The 19,080-nt window shown below is 37.1% G+C and overlaps 1 protein-coding gene across 2 annotated transcripts in view; it reads left to right on the top strand.

Annotated features, from left to right (window-relative positions):
* Positions 1-18,618, top strand: part of PDK3 (pyruvate dehydrogenase kinase 3) — a 61,628-nt gene extending 43,010 nt beyond the window's left edge. The window contains exons 6-12 of one of the 2 annotated variants that reach the window (XR_012039969.1): positions 2,916-2,993; positions 5,138-5,214; positions 6,451-6,552; positions 7,167-7,277; positions 12,016-12,129; positions 13,244-17,707; positions 18,133-18,618. Coding sequence is in view for 1 of the 2 variants with exons in the window: in XM_072848643.1 (XP_072704744.1) it covers positions 2,916-2,993; positions 5,138-5,214; positions 6,451-6,552; positions 7,167-7,277; positions 12,016-12,129; positions 13,244-13,387 (626 nt within the window). In the remaining variant the exon portion in view is untranslated. Of the gene's footprint in view, positions 1-2,915; positions 2,994-5,137; positions 5,215-6,450; positions 6,553-7,166; positions 7,278-12,015; positions 12,130-13,243 lie in introns of both variants that reach the window. The other variant, XM_072848643.1, reaches the window with a different exon arrangement.
* Positions 18,619-19,080: the final 462 nt, after the last annotated feature.

The following is a 19,080-nucleotide window of genomic DNA, read 5'->3' as shown; positions in this document are numbered from 1 at the left end:
ACAGGTCTTTCTGTAGGAGTGAATTCCACCCTCTATCCTTTGCTGCTGTTTGCGCAGCTGCAAGAGGGGAAGAGTGTTTCTCCCCTTCATTTTCTCTCAGCCTTTGGTGAAGTAGGAAGGAAATCTTTCTTATGTCAGACTTTGACCTGCATGATAGCTTGCTTTGTAACGTAGATGTTTTTTACTGTTATGAAGGCTTCTTGGCTTCTAGCTCTTTTTGGCTCTAAGGCAGCCTTTTTTTGGCAGCTTTCTTTTGTTTTGATTGATCTTACTCCACTTTGACCTCAGCATTGTATATGTTAGTCATGTTGTTTATTTAGATATTCCTTCTAATAGCAATGTTTGAATGTATTTTGATCCTCAAATTCGTAGTTGCTGCCTTGGACAGAGGAGGTGCATAGTGTCAGAAGATTCTCAGTCCAGTTTTCAAGCCAGTAGCTAAAACAGATCTTCCACATCTGAAGAAACAATCACTAACAAAATGAGGGCCTCATAAACAGTATCCAGTGTTGTCTTTCAAAGAAACAAAATGTCCATACAGACAGAGCCTGTCTAGAGTCAAGGTGATTGAGGCCATTTCATTGTAGAATTGGTGGAGGGGTTAATTTACATTCTGTATACTGTGCTAGCTCCAGAATGTTGTAGTTCACAGGTGACATTCTGAGCAATTTTTCAGAGTTAAGATGTTGATTTTAGCACTGTATGTGGCAGCTACAAGCTCTGTATGCCCTTCAAACATTGAAGAAATGATTTAAACAGTCACTTCTTACTTCAAGCAGCTTCACCAAGTGTTGTGTCTGTATCTGCCTGAGGTGGGTCTCTGTATCTAACTGGCTGTCCTACAATAAGATTTTTGAGCTAACAGCAAATCTGGGTTTGTTCCTGGAACTGGGATTTCAGATATACTGTAGATCCTTCACTCTTGTTGCTCCTTACCTCCAGCCACAACATAAGTGCTTTGAACTTTGCAGTCTCTTTTAAAAGTCTTAGGACTCTGCCAAAGAGTTGGCTTTTAGAAGAAGGTAAAATGTAAGACTGCATTCCGACTCTGGCAGTTTTGCTTGGGGCTGGATATTTTACTGGATCATGAAGTGATAGTGCCTTCCTGTTCATCTGAAGGGTATTAGGGTGGCTACTTCTTGAAAATGGATGGGAGATCTACATTAAATTTAGGGAGGCTAAATGGGTTTATTCAGAGCCTCTTTGTTCTCTCAAGGTTCACATAGTGGCTGTGTCTGCTCCACATCTGTGTACTGAGGGCTTTTGGTTTATTCCCACACAGTTATTGATTTGCTTTTCAGAGGCCTTGAAGTTTTTCTCCGCAATAAGAATCCAACTCCTGCCCCCTGGATCCATATCTAGTTTTCATTCCTATGATGTGGAAACTCTTTTAAATGTGCTAACCTATTCCTTTCTCCACATAGATGGCCTTATGGTCATACTGGCTGCATTGCTGTCTTTGGCTTTTGATGACTGAGTCAAGATTGTGTCTGTGTTTGTTTATGCCCCTTTTTTCTAAAGCACAGGATTACTCCCAAGGCCATCAGAAGTTCTGAGATGATCTTAGAATAGTGTGTAAGTGTAGGTATTCCTGCATCTCTTTTTCCTAAATTACGCACATCCCAGTCTGAGGTTCGCTGTACAGCTTAGATATTTGATCTTTTTACTAGGGCATGTTTTATTGTGTTAATGACAGGACCCTTTTAGAAAGTCTGTGGAGCTGACCATCTTGACACAAAAGGTTCCTACTAGATAGCTGATTTTGTGAGACGTTCCCAGGACTTGATCAAGAACATTTCCAGTGTTGATTAGCTCCATTTTACTAGACCTCAAGCAGCATTTGTGTCAGCCTTGTGTGATATGTCCAGCCTTGCAGATGTTAGAACGACTGATATAACTTTTTTTCAGATAACAGGGCACATTATAGATTATTTGTGTAGATATCTTGAAGGAGAACAATTACAGGTAACCAGCCCTTTTGGGAGCCTGGTGATTTTACTTTCTTTGTGTTTGTCTCGTAGCTCTGAGTCTTGGCAGAGACTGTTTTGTTTGGTAGTGTCACTTTAGACAGGAGGAAGAAAATATATGTAGAGCAAGGTCAAATGCAATTGTTATGGTATCTTAGCAGATTTCTCTCTGTCTGCAGAACGGCCCATCTGTTTATGTACTTGCTCTTAGCCCACACTTACTACAAGGAAGCCACTTTCGTTAAGGTGGCTTAAGCAATGTAGTTAGAATGTATTTGAGTTTGTGGTTTCTCTTTAAGCTAACACTTGCTGCTTGTTTCTAAAACATTTTTGCAAACGAGGTACCAATGAATATTTAGAATCACTAAGAAATCTTTCAAGCAAAAGATGACTTAAACTATCTTGCTGTATTTTGACAATACATAAAGCCTGATTTGGATTATGAGGCGGCTTTGTTTTAATTTTGGTTCAGTAGGAAAGAATGAAGAATCTTAAAGATTCCGGCTTTCCCCTCAAAAGACCTTGAAAATCAAGTATTGTAAGCAGTATTGTGTTTGGAAAAACTGAATTTATGGTTGCAATGTCATCCTTTTTTATTTGAGATTAAAAGAACAAGCATTAAATTGTGATTGGCACATGACAAATAAGTAGATATTATGGTCAGCCTGAGATTATACCTTTCTGGTTTTCAAGCCCTGAACAAAGACGAAAAATAGCTTGTCTCTAGTAATCTGCTTTTGTTCGTAGAGCTCTAAATAGAATTTGCCCTTTCTTGACAAATGGCGTATAAGCACACAGAGAAAAAGGGATTAGAATGGATACCAGTTTCATTCTTGTAAACTAGTTACTAAAATGAGTGTTCCGCTTGTAGTCTTTCACATACAGGATGAATGTTGCTAGTCGTCTCTGGATTTTGATAAACCAGTGTTCTGTGCTGTTGTTTTGCAGATGCTTATGAAACAGCTAAGATGTTATGTGAGCAGTACTATCTGGTGGCACCTGATCTGGAAGTTGAAGAATTCAATGGTAATTGTGAAATTAATTTAAGTGGTGTATGTAAGAAAAAACATTTCTAATATCTGTGATTTCTGGTTTTGTTAATTAATTGTAAGTTATAATTTGAACTCTGCAGTCCTGTATGCAGAGTTACTTTTCTTCTTCTAATGTGTCTACATGGGCACCTGGATTATAGTTTATCATCATGACATGTTTGTTTACTTCTTGGTGCTGAATGCAGAGTGCTAGCTGCTGAATTTGCTATCACTAAAGAAAATAAAGTGGTCAAGAATCCTCATAAGTGGGAAGGAAACACACCTGCCTTCTAACTAATCTTTTAATAGAGCTGAAATTTGTTTCATTTTGAAGTATGCTTGTAAATTCCACCATCAGTCCCTGCACCAGTGGTGAGCTCTTCCATGTAAGATGGCAAAATTAGAAACTTTTTTACGTAGCCTATGTTTTGAGTTCTATCATAAACTTCTCACATGAAAATCTGTTTCAAGTTGATTGCAAAGATAAAAATTGGATGCTACAAAACTGATGAGACAGTCCTTGTCAGTGTATCGACTGATTTTTAGTCGTCATTTCTATTGAGAAAAGGTGGATTTTTTTTAATTAAAAAAATAAATTGTCTTGAGTGATCCTCTCACAAATGTTGGACAGCTGTCCAAACATAAGACTAAGATGTTTCCAAACTTCAGCAGAAGAATTGCAAAAGTCTCAGAAATAGGTAACACTCACTCAAAATGGAGAGAGTGATATATGAGAACGTATGTTGCTCAAAGTACTATTTAATATTGTAGAAATACTTCTCCACACCAAGTGATATTGTCAACACTGATGCATTACTACCAGCCCCCTCTCCCAAAATCAAAGGACCCAACCTTTCCCCCTCCAAAACTGAGTGATTTTAGAGCTAAAAGTACTGAGTGCTGCAGCAGAGGAATCAATGCAAAATTCATTTGAAGGCCTAAGTAAAAAGATCCAACAGTAGAGAACACAAGTTGCTGGCATCTAATAAAAAAAGCAGCGAGGAAAGAATTACTTGTTTCCTTTAAACTAGCTTATAATCAACATGAGGAAAGTGACTACCTCACAAGAGCAACAATAACATGTTTTCTACATGTACTCTATGCCTCAAACAAGTATGAATCAGTCTGCCTTGGTTTTGGTGATGCATAAGAGAATTGGAGTATGGACTCTGACAAAATTAACATAATAAAACAGCAAGTTGCCTTGCAACTAACTACGCAGAGCATTGTTTTGGTCTTATCCTTTTCCTAGGAGTTTTCACTACTGTGTCTCGTAAAGTAATAACTGGTATTATTATCAGCCCTCAGTGCCAGAAAGGATGAAGCTGACTCCAGTCCCATTCTGTGTGCATGTTTGTATCTTCCTGCAATTTATGAAGCAGGCATTTAGAGGCTTTTCTTCAACCTGAAATGCTGCTGAGTCTGACAAGCTGTGACTGTATAATTTATTACCAGTAGATATTTGAATGTTCAGGGATGACTGCATCTTCAGCACCAAAACTTTCCTGGAATGTATTAAATGCAGCTGTATTATTTCCTGCCAAATCAATTAGCACTCTAGTGTTCAGAGCTGTGCCAAGCCATACACAGTGGACAAACAATTCAGTTATGATTTGGCATAAGAAAACTGTGATATTGTTTGAAATATATTGTGAAAATTTTTATGAATACTTTACATTTTATATGTTTTAATTAAGGGAAAATGTGTAGTTGTTTTTACAATATTTAAACAGTGATTTTTTTTTAGTTTAAGAATCTTTTTGTGCAGCAAATATTATGCTTAAATATTGTGTGTGTTAAGAAAAAGAAAGTTTCCCACTTACATGGGAAAGTTATTTTAGTTAATATACATTGTCAGTACGAAACCAACCACTGCTTAGTTGAAGTTTCATATCTAAACAAAGTCTGCTGCCATAGATGTTTTTGAAAATCATCATTAGAATTTGTTATTTCAGGTGATAGCAGTAATTGAAATTTATGTTTTTACTTCATGGAGCTGATCTTGCACTTGGGAAATTAGAACATGCTTACATACTTGTCTTTGCCTACAATTTCATGTTATTCTTGTAAATAGAAATTCTACAAAATCCTGTTTTGAAAAAAAAATAATTTGTCTTTTTTATTTTAATTTTTTTTTAGCTAAAGCTCCAAACAAGCCTATTCAAGTAGTCTATGTACCTTCTCATTTGTTTCATATGTTATTTGAATTATTCAAGGTAGGTTGCACTCGTTAATATTTGGAAGGGTGTTGTGAACTTACATTACTGCTGAAATTGAGATTCTTTTAAGTTACAGCTCTTAAATGTTATTTCAGTTTTCCTTTCTTAAGTTTATTCTTAAACAAGTGAAGAGGGTTTGAAACTAATAAAAGCTAGACTTACAGCCCTCTCTTATGCCTTTGTGTACTTAGAAAAATTTCTCTGTTTTCTCACTTCTCCTTTTGTGCTTTTGCAGCTGATTAACTTAAAACACCCATGATGGTCTATTTTTGCAATGATGATATATTAATTACCTTGCAGTTTTCATAAGCTTGCTTCTTTATTGCATATTTGAGGACTGGTTAGGATCAGTGTCTTTTGTTTATTGTGAAAACAACCCATATGTCTTTGAATAGTGTAAATGACATGCCTTGTTTTGTTTTTATTTGTGTTTTCTGAATAATTGGAACAACAGTGAAAATGGAACATGCGAGAGCTATAGTATGCTTTCGAATAAGATAGGTGGTCTCTAGGTGGTGCAATTGAACATTAGAAATTCAAGGGGAAAATGTATTTGGTCAGAGAGAAACTTTTCCTAAATAGTGGTATTTTGGGTTTGATTTCTGACATTTGCCAAGTATATTCATTTAAATCTTCCCCTATTTTGCCACTTGTAACATTAGTTCTAGGGTAGAACAGGTGAGAATTTGTACCAAAATGTACCTACAAGTAGTGTACAAGTCATGAAACAGTATGAAACCAGTAAGCGGTAGCTGTAATGGTAATCTGTGACGGACTGGCAGTGGAAACTCTGTTAATAGATATGATAAACTCAGATTGATAGATGGTAACTTAACAATTATATGACCCAGGCTGAGAAAATCAAAGCTTGTTCTCTGTGATGAACATCACTATTGGTGTTCTGCAAGGTGGAGGTGAAGGATGTTGTCATCCCTTATATATAATTACCTGATTTCACACAGGAAAAAAAAAATTCTTGCTTTATGTTCTCTGACTCTATATCAAATAGATAAAAGTATGTATAATGGAGTTCTGATGTAAAAGTTTAGCTGGACAATTCATTGACTTGAAAGCACTTCTTGAATTTGTTTTAAATACGGCCTTTTCTGTCTTGCATACAAATGTATGACAAAGTATCTAGATTCAGTAAAATAAATGCAGGTTCTAAGTTGTCCCCAAAAGCATATATGATAAAGTTAGAATCAAAGACACTGTTTTTTCTTTTATCTTCAGAATTCAATGAGAGCTACAGTGGAATTGCATGAAGGTAAGAGAGAAGGCTATCCATCGATCAAAACCTTAGTCACTTTGGGGAAAGAAGATCTATCTATTAAGGTAAATGCCTAAAAATAATATGCAGCTTACAAACCTGTTAGGTGTAGAATAGTATGACTTGTAATTTGAAAAGGCAAATTAATTACTGTATGACTTCTGACACTTGCTTCATATTCATTAGAATAGAATATTTTCAGTTGGAAGGGGACCTACAAGGATCATCTACTCCAACTGCCTGACCACTGCAGGGCTGTCCAAAAGTTAAAGCATGCTATTAAGGGCATTGTCCAAACGCACCTCAAACACTGATGGGCATGGGGCACCGACCACCTCTCTAGGAAGCCTGTTCCAGTGTTTGACCACCCTCTCGGTAAAGAAATGCTTCCTAATGTCCAGTCTAAACCTCCCCTGGTGCAGCTCTGAACCATTCCCTTATGTCCTATCACTGGATACCAGGGAGAAAACCTCAGCACCTCCCTCTCCACTTCCCCTCCTCAGGAAGCTATAGAGCACAATGAGGTCACCCCTCAGCCTTCTTTTCTCCAAACTAGATAAACCCAACGTCCTTAGCTGCTCCTTGAATATTTCTAAAGTCATTTAAATAATGCTGCTTGAGTTTTGGAGGGTTTTTTTCAGAACATAATGTTTAAAACTCTTAACTTTTCATTCCTTAGATAAGTGATCAAGGTGGAGGTGTACCTTTAAGAAAAATAGACAGATTGTTTAACTACATGTACTCGACAGCACCCAGGCCTAGTTTGGAGCCCTCGAGAGCCGTGCCTTTGGTAAGCAATTGCAATATGTATTTAAATGTCCCTTTGCACTACTCTGGTTGTACGTTTCCTTCACTGCAATCTACTGGATCAGGTTTTCCATTGAAGAAATTGTTTATCCTTAGCAATTCTATGCAGGTAAAACATGTCAGGTGAAAATGGGTTCTCTTATCATCACTTAGTCTTTGGAATAGAAAATTGCTTTTCTTTGTCTTGACATTATATTCTTGAAAACAAGCATGTCTGCATAAAGCACAACATTTTCACAGGTTAATGGACAGGATTTTTAGTGCTGTATTACTGAGAAGGTGGGTAACCTAATGAGCTCCTCTTTGGTGTGTAAATTACTGTTTATCTAAGTTTCCTGTAATAAACATACTGAAAAGGTGAGCCGCACTGTCACAATTATAGCACTTGAAAGACCTCCTGGTAATGCACAAGCTTATATTGAACTTTGAAAATTATTTTTATATAAGTTATGGACTGTAAAAACACATTAAAAAAAAAAAATCCCAAACCTGCATGTGATATGAACACTTTTGGTATATTCCTGTTCAGTTGGAAATATTTCATGTGATTATTCTCTTCTGAGATGTATCAGGGTCAGATTTCAAACAAACAAAATTTCTGCATAGTTTATTCTAAGCAGGGAATTATTTCAATGTTGAATGTGTAGATTCTTTTAGCAAGCATGATTTTTTAAATTACTATTAAAGTATTATTTCTAAATTATTTTATTAAATTACATATTGGTTCATTGTGATAAAAATTATATAGCTACTCTTCTATTTGACTGGCTTTCAATAAGTGGATTAGTACTGATGGTGTATTCTTGCCTCTTCTCATCTTTGTTCTCTGTTGCTTCTGGTGCAATCCTTTATCTTCAAGCATGTTGAGAAAAGGTGATTCTTTGAGAAATTTCCTTTCCCTACTTAGGAACACTCTCATCTAGCATGTTAAGTGATTGCCCCCCCCCCCGCTACTTCTGTGCTTGAAGTGCCTTCAGGCAGCTAATAAAATGTGGTGCAGAGATTATATTTCTGATATAATTAACAGTGAACTGAGAGTGAAACCAGTTCAGAGTGGTTCAGAGATAATAAATTTCCTTTTAGATTTTTAGCAGAAAGTCTTTATGGTACTGTCTTAGTCCACAGTTCATAACATTGTGGCACGTAAGTGTATTGCATTGTTTTTGCCAGTGTTTGATGCCACCGTGGTAGGTGTGAAACCCAGTTCTGTATCTGCATTGACTTGATATTAATCCTTCACAGCTCCTATCTCTACAACACATCTTAGTAATATGTTTCAAACTTGTGCTTTTTCATAGAAAATCTTCTTGAATGGGATGAGTGATAGGAAAGAGGCCTTAATTAAACTATAAACTTTTTTCTTTATGTCAAGAATGGTAGAATCTTTCTTGTTCATAATCTGCCTTTGTTCTGTCTCACTTTTGATCAGCAATTTACTATATCAGCCTACAAGGATTTCCTGAAACTTGTTCTCACTATAAACTTACACCTTGATTACCAGTTGTATTCGCTATTAAAATGTCTCTTCCTTTGTGGCTCTCTGATTGTAAAATGTGTTCATCTTAGGATTGACGCTATTCTCCGCCCCCTTCTCCCCCCCCCCCCCGCCCTGTGCATCTTTAGCAATGCATTCCTGTGTTTATTTCCTCATCTTCAAGACTGCTTACTTTGATTCTGTGGCATTTATACTTAGTATTCTTCTACTGTACCCCGTTTTCAGGTCTCGTTTTGCTCTTCAGTCTATGTCACTGTAGTCAGACCTGCAAAGTATCCCCCTCTCTTGTGAACCTAGCAGCTTTTGCCCTGTGAGTCTGATTGCCTGTATATCTAGAAATGCCTAGAAATAAAAATGGTTCAGCAGAAAGGTTCTGCATAAATCCTCTTCGAAGTCCATACAGAAGGAGAGTTTCTTTATTGCTTAGTGCCAAAGACCAAACCACTTAAGAATTATGGTGCTCCAGGAAGTATAGGTCTGTGCTTGTGTCATTCTTGACTTAGATAATATTCTAAACTAAATTGCAGTGCAGTGTAAATAGACATATTTTTCTGTTCTAACACTCCCTCCCCTTGTTATATGATCCCCTGTCTAGTTTATGAAACATTCATGGACTTGGGGAGTGGAAGAGAGGGATCTTTTTGTTGATTGGTGAAAAATCTTTCTCAGTGTCATTGCAAATGTTTAAAAACTGCTGAGAAACCTTGTTACCATGGCAGCAGTCAGATTCTAGCAGGTCTTGTGTTCATCTGTACTGCTGTACACATAGTGGAAATGTTAGAAACACATGGTAATGTTTAATGATCGTTAGGTTTTCTTAGAGAATGTAATGATTCTCTCTCTGGCAGCATTTGTTTATGGTGGAAGAAACGTGGCTTAAATTGGGTTTAATTAAACCTGTAGACACTAGTAACACAAAAATGTAATAATTTCCTATTTGTATAATGCATACTGCAATATTTAATGAGAAATCGGCTCTAAAAAGCTTTCCCTTCTCAGGGCAGATGTGCCATCACTGAGTATATTCTGTCCCCTAGGTCAAGCACAGACCTATGTAGTGATCACTTCTTGTTAATTGTCTTTTGCAGAATAGACCTTCTGCAAGCTCTTGCCTTAACAAGGTTCTCATCTGGGATCGGTTGTCTTCATATTTCTTATAATTGATCTGTTTTGGAAAGTACCCTGAAGACAATGTAGAGAAGAGACTGACAGGAAATTTTTGGAAGAGGGCAGTATGAAATAATTATGTGGGCTAGCACATAGTGTAAAAACATTTTCCTGGAAGGAGCAGGAGGCAAACAGAAGTTGGGCATGGGTTTTAAGGAGGTGTAGTTCTGGAGAGAGGGAAGTTGTAATGTGTTTTCAGGATTGCTTGATACTGCCCTTTACTTGAGCTGTTCCTGGGGGATGTACTATCTACAATTTGCCTTTCACTTGCTGTGGTTTTTAATTTCTGTAATGTACTTATTGTCTGGTTTCCAGAAAAGACGCAAGTCAGCTTTGGGAATTTTTTTTAGTTCGTGCTGAGACAGTCAAATAACTTCCATTTTTTTAGAGGTTAAGAAAGAAACACCTCCAGTTTCAAGACCAGATGTTTGACAGTGATGCATGTGTCTCTAATGGGAGTCTTTGAGAATTATGTTTTTAAAGCATACTGTTTGAAAAAGTGCAGCTAAGCAACTGTTTTAACTATGGAAATGGACACTAATAACAATGACAAGCAGTGTGAGTAGAAAAGGGCATCTGTGGCATTTCTGTTTCTCATTTTGCTCAGAACAACTGAGTGAGCAATTCTAACCAGTTTAAAATCACTAAATTTAGACTTCTGTAAAAACAAGGCAAAGAAGTCAAAAGATACTGTAGAGATAGTAGATGACAGCAAGAGAATTTGTGATGGATACTGTAGTACAAAGTTCTTTAATGTTCACCCCTCCCTCAAAGAATTTCCTATAATGTGATACCACATATTAGCGGTGTATAATGCTTGCAAGTCCTTCTTCTTAGCCTTCCTTTTTTTGTATCATTTTGGGGCTTTGTTTTTAAGATTCAGGGCATGATTCTCAGTTATCTGTCAGGTTGCCTTTGTAGAAATATTATAGTGGAATGAGTTTATTGGTTTTCTGAAAACTTTAGGTGTCTCATTCTTCTTGTAATCCGCCCTTACCGGAAAGTTGTATTAATCCATTGCCTTGTATATCCTTCTTTTCAAATGCTTGTGTGTTTGGAATTCTTCCTTTATTGCTCTGGATAGCCCTGAAAAATTCAGGGGGTGTTCAGATGAATAATCAAGCACTGTGATTCTCAGCACATACCTGGTCATCTGAAAGAGTTGAGGTGTAGACCAAAATCTTATTCCCTGGCTGCTGTGAGAGAGGTTTGGTTTTTTTAATAACTTTTTCTGACAAGAGTGGGTTGGAAAAGGTGCCAAGTGTTGACCTTATTGCAGCTATGGTTATGAATATTAGCGTTGTAAATTAAAAATCTAAAATTTGTACCTGTCAAGTCTATTATGCTTTGAAAATTGTGTGGTCTGTACAGAGTCTCAGTCCTCAGTAAACGTTTCAGTGCTGTGGAGTCCTGATCTTTTGCTAGATGGGTAAACAACAGTGAGGATTATTTGCCTTGTGTTGCTTTGTATGTAGTCTTCTGCAGTAGTCTTGTGATCTCTATTGCAGTATGGCATCAGCAATCACTTAATAGAGTGACCTAGATGAAGTAAATAGAGTTGTCTCTGGCTTTTTTGTGTAGTCTCCTAAGTGTGGAGACATTTGAGAATAATAATCTCAGGCTTGGGGGAGAAAAAACATGCTGTCAAAAATCTGATTTTTACCAAAGAAAGAATGGAATATTATAGCAATGGTAATCATAGTGAGGAAGCAGTAGAGAGTATCAGTTTGCTTTGATGATGGGAGGCAGCATGTACTGTATGTTACACCTACCTGCCTCTTTGAGAAAATGCAAAATGGACAAGGTAGTCCTAACAAAGGACTCTGATATTTTTCCTTTTTTTGTACCTAAACTAAAAAATTATGCCTAGGAAAAAAGGAGATTTTTCAAAAGGCTGAATACCAACGTATAGTGTAGGCTGAGTAACAAAGGAAAGCTTGAAAAATAATTTGATGCAATTCTAATATTTAGGTATCTTCTGTTTCATAAATGATTGCAGTGATCTGTTGCATTTTTAACTTTCCATTGTATTTTTCCCTTTGTTTTCTTGTTTTTGTAGGCTGGGTTTGGCTATGGCTTGCCAATTTCTCGTCTGTATGCTAGGTACTTTCAAGGTGACCTTAAACTCTACTCAATGGAAGGCGTTGGTTCAGATGCTGTAATTTATTTGAAGGTATGAATTTGACCCTTTTATAAGCTAGTAGTGCAGTGCAATTTGTTTATAGTGGGTTGAATAAGTGAACTTTCTTTCTTTTCACTCTTCAGCTTGTTTTCAAATTTGTAATTGCTGTCTTCAGTATATTTCATCTAAATCAGTTACATAGAATCCTGAAAACCAAGGTTATAAATATTAACCTGGCACTAATACTAGTTAGTTTGCTTTGATTTTTTTTTTTCCAGTCCCCTGTGTTGGATCTTTGCATTTTGTTAATCTGTCATAAGTGCTGAATTTTCAAAGAACTGTGTGATGAGAGATAATTTTGGTTAATATTTTTTGATTCTAAAAGTTTTGACCACAACAAAACTGAGAAGACTATTGACTAACTCCTGAATAGTACTTTTTTTTCCTGTGCAGTTCTTGGCCTTTGTGCAATAGACTGTGTTGATCCTGTTGTTGTTTTTTGGGAGATCCCAGGCTACTTAGGGGCTTAAGATTGAAACTAACTTCTTGAATTTCATCAGGGAATTTAAAAGAATATAGCGTATAGCTTGTGTGCAGGTCATTGACTTAGCGTCGTCGTTGTGCCTTGCTGTATGTAGTGAGTGAGTTGTGGAATCCTGTGCTAACTTTTGGTTTCTGATGGGTTTAATCCTGTGCATGTATGTGTGGAGGAAAAAGGTATGGTCTTTCTCAGAGGAAAAAGGCATGCTAATGGGCTGAACTAGATCAGTCCTCACAGATCAGTGTGCTGACAGAGCCCAAGCTTGTTGAAGTGAAATGTTTAAGTGAAGTAGCTGTCTGCCCCGTGTCAATGACAAATCTCCCTAAAATGTTTGACCAAAACTTTTTTTCCTTGCTATCTTTGTAGACACTGCTCCCTGGAAAGAAGGGAAATATTTTAAAGTGTTACTATTTTCTTTTAACTTTTACTATGGCTAGTACTTTGACTATGATTAGAGAGATTAGTCACAGCTAAAGTATTTTCCAAATAGTGTTGTGACATGTAACACTTGGATAATTGAAACACTTGTTCAATACAGAAGTTGTAACTGTAGAACTCCCCAGAGTATCATCTTGCTCTTGGTATGTCTAATGATATCTCACCATTGCTTTTGTTTTTCCATAGGCCCTTTCAAGTGAATCATTTGAAAGACTTCCCGTTTTTAATAAGTCAGCATGGCGACACTACAAGACCACACCTGAAGCAGATGACTGGAGCAATCCTAGCAGTGAACCAAGGGATGCTTCTAAATATAAAGCTAATCGATAATTTGCCACCTTTTGTCTCTATTGGAGATGACCTCTGCATTCAGTATAAAGTCTCTGCTTTGTTCCAAAAATCCTTCAAACCACAATAGCTAATTACTTCCAAACAAAGACCTAATCAGGGCATTGAAAAATACTAAGAACAAAGTGATGATTGGGACTTAAAGGAAGGCACTAAGCACATTTGGTATGTGAATCCTGTCTACTTCACCAGAATATGCTTGGTTGCTTCAGTCATGCATTGACAAAAGGGATTGCACTGTGATTGCACTTAAGAATACAATGTTGTAAAAAAAGATACTATTTGAAATGGCCAGTTTTTATTCCAGTAGGAGGATTGGCAAGATTTGCAGAATCCCTTTAAATGGTGAATAGTATCTTGCACAGCAATATGGAATAAGAGAAAAATTCTAATGTAGTTAAACATACACTTTGAAAATCCACTCTTTGCTGCATTTTATATTGCAGTGTCACCTGTTACAGAAAATCCCTTTGAGCTCTTCAGATCTTGTATCTAATGAGCTTATAAATGCATAGTTCTAAAAAGGGTTGTGCAGCTTTAAACTGATGCTTTCCCCAAATTCCCAAATCCATTTGTCAAGTGCATACAAAAATTAGGTTGTTATAAGACTTTGGGACTTCCACTTCTTGGTATGCACCTTAATGATTTTCTTGACACGCAAACACAGAAATGCATTTCTATACATTTTTCCTTGTTTTGAGGAAAGATCATAAGTAGTTAGATCATCTCTCCATACAAGAAATTCTGTCAATACAGGGGCAGGGGTAGTTCAATTTTGTGTTTATTGCCTATCATTTTTGGGGGGTTGGGGAGGGGAGAGAAATGCTGAAAGGCCAGACAGCCAGTCATACAAATTAATTTGCCTTAAGAGTGTTGGTTGCGTGGAACCTGATTAGTTTGAAACCTGTAAATAGTTTGCAAAGTTATTTATATATTCAATGTCTGACTATAGTCTGGTAATCTGAATTTGTAGTGTATATAAAGATGCTGTACACCAGCTTTTGGAAAGTGTCATTGGTCTAAATACATGAAACTGGAAATATCATAGAAATGGGAGGGACAAAACATAGCTGGTACTTGATTTAAGGGAGAAAAAAAATCAAAGAGGAAAAAACTAAGTATTTTCCCTTTAAATTTATTGTAAGGGTTATTGCTGACTATTAGGAAACTGTTCTTCACCAAGTTTTTGCCAAATACTGTTTCTGATACTATGGCCTTTCAGAAAAAATTGTGGAATTTAGAAGTTCTGGTGATATCCTAGCCGTGGGAATAAAGTAGATGAGTTGTAAGCAACTCTGATGCACCCTCAGTTTCTCTTAGGTGTTTTGATATTTTTTTGAAAGATATTGCAGATTTTAGCATGGAAAAATGAAACTTGTTTACTAAAATTGTGGGGGAACTGTCCCTTTTGTCCTCCCAATATTTATTTTTATAAAAAAACTGATCTATTAGGTGAACAGAGAAATGCTGAGAAATTCCTAGGTATTTTTTAAAAAAATCTTAGTTTGACTTAATGATAGTACTTTGCACTTACATAGCACGTTTCATCAAAGGATTACAAAGTGCTTTGAGCAATAAACTTCATATAGCCCCATTTCTGAAGAGTCGGACTCCTTACCTTGCAAACCCTTACTCTTATCTGGTGCAGTCAGTTCAAGAATTTGTATGTGAATATTTCATGAGTTTGCAGGGCTTGAGGTTCTGTGGGCTTCACTACACTGTACAGATAGTCACGTTGGAGCACCAGGTTGTTTTAACGCTCTCTCATCCATGTCTCTGCGGAGTGCTGCCATACTGTTCAGAGGTGGAGACACCAGGACAGCTGCTGAAGGCTGTCTGACTTGTCAGCTGGTAAGCAGTGCCCTTCTCAGCCCCCTCTGCCAGCAGGTAGGAAGAGGGAGCATGCTGATGGGGCTGTCCTCTTCTGTTCCCAAACCAGACTCATTTGACCCTGGCTAGGGGCCCTTTACATGGCACGGTGAGGGTGTAATGCGTGTGGCCTCCAGAGCAATAATTTCCCACCACTGCAGGCACTGCTGCAGAGAAGGCAAATTGCTATTCAAGTGATACAGCTATGCTGCTGGGGTGAAATCAGAGTAATAGTTTGACTGAAACACCAGTTGGAAGTCACATCTACTAAAATTTAGTCACTTAACTTCTGCCCTCATCTGTAACTTCTTACTGTTTTTTAAATTAATTTCAAGTTGTGTATGTTTTCTAGTAATCGCAGAGGAGGGCTTGCTTAAAAATAGAAATTTGCGGTGAAACTAATATTTTCCCAGTTGGGTGTGGTCAGTTTTTCCTAGAACATTACCTAAAACATTCCAAGGAATAAGATAGTTTGTAAGAACCTGCGTTTCAGCTTTTGTTAGAAATCTTATTTTGAAGTAATAAATTCTGACCTGGTGCTTCTTTTGGGCTGTCTCCTTATACATGAAGAGGAGAGGGAACAGAAAGAAAAGAAAGGATGCAGGCATATTCAACTTGTTTTCATGAAGTGAATATAAACTGAATGGAAGCCAGTGAATGGAAGCTGAAGATACTGTGAAGGATGTTACAGTATATTGGTCATTTCACTTATTTATTCACAAAACAACTGGCTGGCTTTCAGGACTGAAGTGCTCTAGTACTTGAAAACTGCAGTCCCCTGAAATGGCACCAAGACCCCTGAGCATGTACGAACAGCTCAAAGCAGGAAGGTAGAGCACCAGGAATGCATTTTTTTTCCCTTTCCCAAGGTCTGTTCGTGGGCTTTACGGTGAATATGAGCGAGAAGCAACTTTCCTTCTCTCCAACTTTGTCTAGGCAGCCTGTGCTTTAGTGGAGATCCCAGGTATGCCATAAATTGTTCTTCACTCATCATCCTCATACCATGTTTCTACATAGGGGTATTAGTCTGAAAACTGTCTTAGGAAACAACAGCAGCAGACCTTCGATTAGAAGAGAGCTTTTCAATGGGTATGCCTGAAAACTGAGGGTGAATGGGCTTTTAATATGGCTAGTTTAACTACAGATGCTGATCTTTTTTCAGTTATTTCTACCTTTGATTGGAGTCTGTTATAACTATTTGTTTTAATATCTTGGGGCTGTTAATTCTAAACTTTCTGATGATATAAAAGTGTATTTCTTTTTTATGGATTTCAGATGTGTGGCCTGCTAATGTTATTGCAATCTGCTTGTCTTGAGTTACAGGACACATAAATAGAAAAAATGTTTTCAGTGAAAATGCTTCGTATCTGTTGTGTTTAGTGATTAACAGAAACAAACTGAGCAAGAGATGTTTGCTCCTCAATTCTTCCTGAGAATTTACAAACAACTTCTGTGTGTCGTAGTGTAACAAATAGTTTAACTTTTTTGTCCAGTGTGCATTTTTCTCGTGTATGTGTCTTGGACATAATCTATTAATCCCTTGCCTAGTTTAATATTAATAGATACTGAAGTCTCCCCAAATCATATACATATTTGTGCTCCCTGCTTTTCTAGGCTTTGTTTTGAGGCTAACAAGGGATCTTTCAGAGTCAGCACTTGATGAGAAATATTCAGAAGATACTGAAATGCTTCTTTTACAACTCAAATGCACAGTCTTTGCCTCTGTACTTGACTGTGATGACCTAGGAGAGTACTGAGAAAAACTTTGTCCTGCTGCAGTTTGTGCTTCCTCTTGGGCAGTGTTTAAAGCAGGTCCCTTGACACATGCTTAAAGAATATGGATATTAATTGTAGTGTTCTTGGAAAACTCAAGCTACTTTTTGGCTATGTAAACTACACTTGCTGCTCCAACTGGATAACATACTCTTCTTTGTCCTCAGTGGCATGTAAAATTTGCTTTGAAACAGCTGTTCACTTTCTCCAAAAAGTGAGCAAGAGTGATCTTTCAGTGTAGTGCAATCTCCTATTCACCTCCACCCAAACTCGGTATTTAGGATGAAATCTTGACCTCATTGACATGGAAGACATTTTCCCCCATCCAACCACCTTTAATAAGCACTTCTAAATCCTTATGTGTTAGGTGCTGCAAAGTGCAAAGTGGTCTTGATTGATATAAATAATTTTGTAGAAAACAGCCTAAATGTTTATTGTTAGTACTTATCTCTTGAGGATAACTCTGTCCGATTGTGTGGTGTTCAGTTTCCTTGCATGTTTCCTCGGCTGCCATATAGATGCTGTGGTTTCTAATAGCTCTTCCATCTCTTCTTCCTGACATACTTACCTGCCTATGAATTAATATATATAAACGTGTTTTTGCAGAACTTAAGAGAATATGATGGCACATGACAGGACGATGTATTACTGAGTTCAAAGGTGAGTTTATTCGCAAATGAGGAACATAGTTATAAATTGTGTAGCAACTTCAGGGCTGAACCTTGCAAATACTTGCACAAGTAAACAGTGTATGAGAGTAATCCCACTTAAATGAATCTGTTCTCAGGATTAGGACTTAAGCTGTTGACATTAATTTGAAACAAGATTTGTGTAACTGAAGTGGCTTTCTAATTAAAAATAAATAAGAAAATTTAAAGTTCACATGCTTTAACTGCAGTATTATGTTGCCTTAAAAGATCTCAGAAATTGTCGTAGAGAACCTGTTTGTTTCTTAAATCTAGAGATTTTTTTTTTATGTAGTATTGGTAGGATTGATGTGTTTGTGATAATTCTCATTGTCTACATTGTCAAACTAGTATTAATTGCCTTATTAAAATTTTTCCTTTGAATTGGATACTGCCAAGAGGTGCCAGATTGACAGTCCTTTGAAGTTCATACCCTCTGTAGATCCTGTCGGGCAGTGGCAGGGCGTTTCCAAGAGGAGCTATCAGTGCTCTCAGCTGTTCAGCAAGGACTGTCCTTATGCAAGGGACCTGCTAGCTGTTTCACACTTTGCTGTCTCTGATGAACTGTTAACGGTGTGCTAAACTTGTATTGGGTTTTATGATGTGAGTTTCTGACATGGATGGAAATCAAGTCAATTTGTTCCCAGCATCGGTTATGGGACAGAACTCTTACTGGTGAGGTGGCATCATTTGAGTCAACTGAACCTATAATGGAGGAGTGGGAAGCTGATTTTTCATGAGATTACTTGGTGATGTTTTCATTTTGAGTCTTCTATAACTTGTGTTGGAATTGTTTCTAGTCCAATACCCGTGTATATAATTTGTGTATACTCTTATTTTCCTTCTTTCTTTCCATTGCTGACAAATAAAAATATGTAAAAACTACATGATGACATTTTTAAGGGACTGATTCGGTTTCACATACTGTGGAGCTTAGTGATTTGGCAGCCCAAGGTCAACTTCACACACGCCTACAGAGGGATACCCTCAGAGAGCTGCAGTTGGGAGCTCAGAGTAATTTTAGATAACAGTGTTTTTCTTGCCTGTTTTGTCACAAAGCAGTTTGAAATCTTCTGTGGAAACATACATTTGAGTGTTTCCATGTCCATCTCCCCTCCTCCCTCGAGATTTATTGTTAATATCTCAAGCATAATTTATTTTTTGTTAGGTTGGTTGTAGAACTATATATAAATGCAATTGCTTCCGTATTGTATTAGTCTGAATTTTCAGGTACATTTAATCTGCTCTGGTTTGTGTCAGATTTCCGGGTAGATTTTAAGACTTTGAAACTTTTAAAGTCTTTCATAAATACATTTTATTCCTGTTAGATATGAGTCTTTATGAAAT

Source organism: Ciconia boyciana, chromosome 1 (genome assembly GCF_034638445.1).
Source record: "Ciconia boyciana chromosome 1, ASM3463844v1, whole genome shotgun sequence".
NCBI classification, from domain to species: domain Eukaryota; kingdom Metazoa; phylum Chordata; class Aves; order Ciconiiformes; family Ciconiidae; genus Ciconia; species Ciconia boyciana.
This window is presented reverse-complemented; position numbering and strand designations above follow the sequence as displayed.